This window comes from Hippocampus zosterae, chromosome 17 (genome assembly GCF_025434085.1).
Source record: "Hippocampus zosterae strain Florida chromosome 17, ASM2543408v3, whole genome shotgun sequence".
NCBI classification, from domain to species: domain Eukaryota; kingdom Metazoa; phylum Chordata; class Actinopteri; order Syngnathiformes; family Syngnathidae; genus Hippocampus; species Hippocampus zosterae.
Genome location: NC_067467.1, coordinates 15,978,971 through 15,985,925, shown reverse-complemented (window position 1 = coordinate 15,985,925; position 6,955 = coordinate 15,978,971). Strand labels below are relative to the sequence as shown.

At 42.2% G+C, this 6,955-nt stretch overlaps 1 protein-coding gene across 1 annotated transcript; it reads right to left on the bottom strand.

Annotated features, from left to right (window-relative positions):
* Positions 1-4: 4 nt before the first annotated feature.
* On the bottom strand, positions 5-6,887 carry rcn3 (reticulocalbin 3, EF-hand calcium binding domain). The gene is made up of 8 exons (XM_052049758.1): positions 6,761-6,887; positions 5,691-5,924; positions 4,875-5,068; positions 4,632-4,804; positions 4,280-4,340; positions 4,103-4,194; positions 1,179-1,286; positions 5-754 (listed from the first exon to the last, which is right to left on the bottom strand). Exons 2-8 carry the CDS (start codon positions 5,903-5,905, stop codon positions 647-649), a joined length of 951 nt encoding a protein of 316 aa, XP_051905718.1. The 5' UTR covers positions 5,906-5,924; positions 6,761-6,887; the 3' UTR covers positions 5-646.
* Between the last annotated feature and the right edge of the window lie 68 nt (positions 6,888-6,955).

Sequence of the window (6,955 nt, the reverse complement as noted above, 5' to 3'; positions counted from 1 at the left end):
CAAATAGAAAAGTCAATTTATTTGTCCAATCAACCGTAACACAGTTCTTTAATGGCAAACTTCTTTCAGTTAACTCTCGTAGCCAACATTAACATGCCTCTGACCTACATTTGATAACATTGTTACAACTCAATCCAAAATAACGGCAACAAATCTTTCATTTGAAATGTTTTAAAATCAATTTCCATACATGGGATGGTTGAAAATAAGTAACATGCAGCACTGAAAATATTTCAAGTATAGCGGCGCGCATAAACGATGAAGCAGTCTGTCAGTGGAGTGTGTGTCACCGTGACGGTCTCTGATATTCAGAAATGTTGCGACTACATTCTAAGCACCAACTCAAAACACAGTTTCAGTTTAATATCAGTGCACGTCGGACGATATCCACAGTTCCCCCTCCACCCCCAACCCTTCCTCCATCTACATTTTTTTGGACTGTGTTCGGCTGACTACAGTAATGCTTTGTTATCGGGGGTAAGAAATCACCTGTAACCACATACACAGTATGTGACTGCAATGTGGAATCGTTTCTGCAAGAGTGATCTTGTCGTGTCACCGGCGACCATCACGCACAGACCCCACGTGAGCAAACCTCGTGAAATTAAATTGGACCCGGACAAGCTCTGTATGGAACGGCGACAGCTCAAAGTTCGTCGTGACTCCTTGTTAAATCTTCTCCGTAATTGGTGGCCTGGCTGCCCACGAACATGTTCCAGTTGGCAAGGATTTCCCGTTTGGTTATTTTCTCGTCCTGACGATTGATCGTCCACATTGCATCAGACATTCGTGTGATTGACATGGAAGGAGATGGAGGAGACGCATAAAGTCATGAAAAGAAAGAGGAAATGAAGACAGAGAGAAGACAGGCAATAAGTGTGAATTAAATTAAATGAATTATTGCTGTAATTATGCCATCGGTGATGAATCTACCTACAGTACCTATTGTATCATTTTTACCTATTTTATTGCATCCTGGTATCTATCCATGTAGATGTATCTCTATCATCTGTTCATCCAGTAACCGTATCAACCTTTGACTGATATTTACTGTAGGCTTCTTCATGCATTTTACGTCCATGTCAATCATCATGACATCAGACATCAGTTGCCAAGAACACAAGTGTGTATTTTGTCATGCCGTAGTGTATATGTGTGTTTGGATGCAACAGTGTTACCTTGTTGCCGTCTGTCTCGTGGATCAAGTGTTTGGCTTCATTGTCGGCGTGGTCGACTTCTCCAGGCAGAATCCACTGAGCCACCTCACCAAAATCCATGTACCCATCCTGTGTGACACGCGACTTGCCTCAGTATGAAGAAACAAGCGGGCATTGGTCCAGGTTCAATCCTGCTTCCATGATTGTATACTAGTTGACTTAGGGAATTACCGTAGTGTTCCATTCTCTATTTTTCTGAAGGAAGATTGTCTAATTTGTTGTCTCGACTTTGAAGTCAAGATGGCGCCCGAGTAGGCAGCCATCGGCAAGTGCTCTCATGAGCCTTGCTTTTTTTGTTGTTTTTGTGTTTGTTTTGTTTTGTTTGTTGTTGCGTCGTGTGGACCTGATGTTGACTTTTTTCAGCATTTTTTGGCCACGACATTCAAGGAGGAGACTCTGTGCTTGGTAGTTGCGCCTTCTCGGCAGCATGGGTATACCAGCACTGTTTTTGACTGGGAGGAATGTCAGCGCCATTTGACTGTCGTTGCTGGACAGTCCGGGGCGCTTGTGTCTTGCGCCTGGAATGGGCAGTATTTTTCACAGCCCCGCTTTGTTCAGCAGAGAGATCGGTGCTGTTGAATGGTCTGCGGCTGGATGGATATAAGGCTTGAGGAGCCGACGATGAGAAGGAGCGTTAGCGCGCAGCGCCGATGCGGATTTGGAACTGGGAGTCGCGATTTGGAGTTTGAAGCGGATTACGTGGGACAGGAGAAAGGAACTCATCTCTTTTCGTCAATGGACGCTACAGCTTTGTGTTTGCTTTCAAAACTTAGCTTGTACCAGGCGTGTGCACATTTTCAGCATGACTTCTCTGACCCACTGGTGAAAGGACGCTTTAATCCTCTCCTCTTTTATCTATAACTGCTTTGCTGCTGTGAATTGGGAATTTCTCCATTGCTAGACTAATAAAGGTTTTTTTTTTCTTATTTCTGATAAACCTGTAGCTTATGTTGCAGTCATAACTCACATCTCTCACTGTTTACAAGCTTGCGGGTTTCGGTTTAGTGCATTTAATGAACACCATTAGTGATGCATCTGTTGACTTGTGCGACAATAACACTCGTCAACAGCAAATTTTAAATCAGCGATGGTTTTATGTGTCTGTAAACTGATTTTTGACACCAATATCAAAAAATGTATATTTTTCTTTTCTCCGAGAATGATGTTTTTGATGTATTTTTTAAAGTTTTTTTAAGCAGGCGCCAATACAGATTTTACCATGTGAAGTCATTTATAGCGTGACGTTTCAAAAAAAAAAAAAAAAAAGTTACTAAATACATTAAATGTAGTTGTGAAAACCTGATGTCCTCGAGAGAAACACACATTGCCATATTGGGAATTGGCGCAAAAAAACAAAAAAATCTAGGAATTTACTTGCATCTCTGATTTTAAAAAAATATAATAAAATGTGTTGAGCTGTGTAATTGGTCTGGACATGTTTTATCCTTTAAAAGTAAGTACCGTATTTTCACGACTATAAGGCGCCATTAAAAGTCTTAAATTTTCTCCAAAATGGACAGGGCGCCTTATGGTGCGGAGCGTCCTTTATATGGGCTGAGTTCCAAAATCTGACTGACAGCCGACACGCTGTTTATATAGAGAAAAGGCGGAAGTGACTGTGAAAGAAGTCGGCCAATCAGGGAAGGGTGGGCGTGTATATATACATATATGGAGAGGGGGAGAGAGAGAGAGAGGGAGAGAGAGGACAGACAAGCTAGTCCGCCAATGGTGAAGGGTGGGCGTGTAAGTGGACGCCTCAAGCCAGTACCAACACTTGTATAGCGTGTGGCAATGTGCATTGTTGCAAAACAACTCCGGTTTTGGTTTCTAAGAACCCCTGAAAATAAATTCGACAAAGAGACATGCCTACGAAGCTCAGTTAAAACTTAAAGCCACCGGTTATGCTTTTGGCATGCGTGACCATCTCACAGCAGCGGTGAAAAATCAAGTCAAGCAAATGAACTCTGAGCTTGCCGTTATTCCCGGAGGCTTGACTAAAGAACTCCAACCGCTGGACATTGGCATCAACCGGGCGTTCAAAGTAAAGTTGCGAACAGCATGGGAACAATGGTCGATGGCAAACAACTTTACAAAGAGTGAGAGGCAGCGCTGGGCGAGTTACGCCACAATACGCAACAACGAGAGGGAACGCGGCGTTTTTGATGGATTACGGTACTTGCACAATTGTTCAATTCTTTCTACACACACACGCGCTGCCACCATGTTTCGCTCTGTTCTTTACTTTCAAATGTGGGAAAGCTTCACACGAGAGAAATGTTGACTTTGCTGTTGCTACTCCTTCTTTCCGCTCGGCAATGCAGCAACTCACACTAGCATGTGATGCGTTCAATGACAACTGGGATGTGCAGTCCTCTGCTTCTGATACAGAGGATGAGGACTTTGATGGATTTCTGGGTGATGATTGATCGAAAACGTGAGAACATTGTACAATGGCTAAATAAAATACACCCGAACTCAGTTCTGCTTTCGTTGCCTTTTTAAAAACGTGTTTTTATCTTATCTGTATGTCTTGGCATGCTACCGTATGCTTCAAGCTAACGTGTTAGAGTGCGCGCATGCATGCCGTATGTTTAAGCTGGCGTATGTTTTACCACTGTAAAACTGCGGCTATTCGTACGATGCGTCCTGTGTATGTGTAAAATACAGAAATGTCACGCATTAATGAGACTGCGGCCATTAGTACGATGCGTCGAATAGTCGTGAAAATACGGTAACTGGAATTGAATACTTCTTTAGATGCGGTCTTAGAAATTTGCTTTTACAAAGATACATCTTGGTTTCTATTGGGAGCTGCACTTAATGTTGAATTTTTTTCTTAATTCAAACAATAAAATGGATATAGCTCAAGCTCTTACGATAAATACCTTGTTGGCATCCCTGAAATCAGTAAAATGCTTCTTCTCAGTCTGGACCCACTCAGGCTCACTCTCCCCCTCCTCCGGTGTGTACATGTCACCTATAGACATTCAATTCGCAGCGCACGCACCCAAAATTACATTCAGCATCCAAATTGAGAGGGGTTCAAAACGCAGGTCACTTACCAATGTATTCGTCTAAGCTGATCTTGCCGTCCCCATTTTTATCAATGTCCTCAATTGTTTCCTACAAGACAATTTTATTTTTACTTTGAAAAATGTTTACTAATGTTGTGGGTTCAGGCAGATTTTTCCACCTCCCCATATGTGAACAGTTCAGACCAATACATGTGATGCAGAAAGACACCAGACAAATATTAACACATTTCCAGTCACTCTTGTTCTGAGTATACTGGAATCACTCTTGTGTAATGTAATTCACCAAAATGTGACGCTTGACTATTGAAAGCCACGAATAACAACAACATACAAGAACAGATATCAAATCCACATCCACTTTTAAGCTACAAATCTGTACCTGTACAACCAAGTCTTTCATGTAATCAAACTCCTCTGGGTGGAGGAAGGCAGTGAACTCCTCGCGCGTGGCGATCCCGTCGCCGTCACGATCGGCGGTCTTGAAGCGTCTTTCATCTCGGGTTAGCATGGATTTGTAGGTGGCCTTGTCCTCCACGTCATCAAACTCCTCTTCTGAGAGGGCAGACAGAGAAGTTAGACCGATACAGGTATTGAGAGAGGTGGACGTGAGTGAGTGACGTACCAAGATAGAATCCATAGGTCGTGTTCTTGTACTCCCCCCATGCTATTTTGTCATCTTCATTCTTGTCATAATCCCTCCAGTGTTTGTTCACGTTCTCCTCAATGTACCTCCTCTGTCTGTGTTTGATCCAATAATGCAGCTCTGCGTGGTTGATGAAGCCGTCCTTGTCTGTGTCAATGCGGTCCACAATTTTCCTGGGGGAGGGAGGAACAAAGAGGGATCAGGTCGGAAATTAGTACCTGTACTTTATTTTCCTGACCAGAACTTTTTGTAATTTCCATTTGATCTTGGAAATCACCATTAACAACCCTTGTATTTCATGGAGAATTCTGTACAGTGAATTCACCTATTCACATTTTTTGTAGGGTGTGTGGGGGGTCTATTCTTTGTTATTCGCCGAAAAAAGACCTTTTGTTGTTGTTCTGCAGCCAAAGCAAAAGTATTTGTAGTTCTTGTGGCTTCTTCGTTCCAAGAGTGCTTTGCTACCCTATTGTGGCACATATAGGCAATTGTAAACATTTTTAAGGGGACGTATCAATTAGCAATAGCAAAACACTGTTCAGTGTTTCCCTACATCTTGTACTGTATTTGCGATTTGCTACGAACGAATTTGCAGATTTCGTTTTTGCTGAAAAATTCGCTCATTTTGTAATTCGGTCAAAGCACTGCTATAAAACTATTGCTTTATCCTTGTCTGAAACTTTATCAAACCTCTTGTTTAGGTAACAAGGAACATGACACAAAAACAGAAGTCCAAATTTCTGTTGAGATACAACGCGTGACACCTTGTGTTAGGCCTAGTCAAGCATAACTTACGCCAGTCTGTCTTTACTCTCCTCCGGGGTCAGCTGGTCGAAGGTCTTCGCCTCCTCTTTGCCCAGGAAAGCCTCGTGGTCGTACTGAAAGTCGTGAGCGTCGTTGTGGGCGTGGTCGCTCAGGTCGGCATGGTGATGGACGCGTTTCTCCTGAGCGGGAACTGCCAAGGTGGCAGCAACCAGGAGGTAGACGGATGCGAGGGACTGCAGCAGCATTGTGGTTAGCTGTCAGCAACTGAGGATGGAAATGGTAATAAAAAGTAATAGTTTCTGAGCAAACTAGCTATTTTAAGGGAATTTTACAGCAGGGGAATGTTTATGTAATTCAAAATTGACCATGATTAACTTTACAGCTATTGTTTCAATCTTATTTATTGCTGTTTGCAACCACAATTTTTTTAATGCATCCCAAAACAAAGACCATAAGCAAAAGGAACAAAATGAGATTTGCCGCTCAGTTGGTTACTTTGAATGGGTCATTGGAAGAGAAGGGACACACCCAGTGCAGTAGTAGGAAAGTCAGGACAGAAAACATGGAACATGTCATTCAACTGAATCAGAATGTTAATTTAGATATCATTGATAAGCCAACTGCATCAAATCAGACACGAGTTGAATGATCCCCATATATACTTTGGCGAGAGTCACCCTTTTTTTTCCTTTTATGCTCAGTAACATCCAAGGAAGATATTCCACACTACCAGTTGATAATTTGCAAATTAGAATATCGAAGGACCGTACGCTTGGTCAGTATTTAACTTTACCCAGCATTCCTGTATCAGTGACAACAAGGAACATGTTTAATTAATCGTAAACTAACATAAACATCGTCTGTCATTTGAATTGCATGCTTTGGTTTCTAAAAAAGAAAAACAATGTTTCGCAAAGCATTCGCATCCTTCTCTTATCCTCAGGACCATCGTATGACTCCCACCACTACAAACTTCGTCACTTCAGAGCGGTGCAAAAAAAAAGTAGACTACGCAAACTTTAAGATTAAAAAACAAAGGCAGCGTTTGCCTAATTGAGTTTATCTCGTGAAGCAAAAGACCAATTTTCTGAATCACTTACCGCCTTCTTGCGAGCAGCTTACGGCACCTCGTTAATATTAAGCGCTTCAGAGAAAACTGTCCGCGTTGGCACTCTGTACCTTTTAAATTCATTGTCAAGGAGGCGGGATTTGTTGTTTAAGTAACCAATGAAACAGCCAAAAGGAAGATTTTTAACCAATCACACTAACGACATTGAATCTGCTCATTCTTATTG

Coding starts and splice junctions, on each gene's coding strand:
- rcn3 (XM_052049758.1), bottom strand. CDS start 5,905: ATGCTGCTGCAGTCCCTCGCATCCGTCTACCTCCTGGTTGCTGCCACC. Junction 4,805..4,874: donor GACCTATGGATTCTATCTTG/GTACGTCACTCA, acceptor CTGCCCTCTCAG/AAGAGGAGTTTGATGACGTG. Junction 755..1,178: donor ACGAGACAGACGGCAACAAG/GTAACACTGTTG, acceptor ATCAATCGTCAG/GACGAGAAAATAACCAAACG.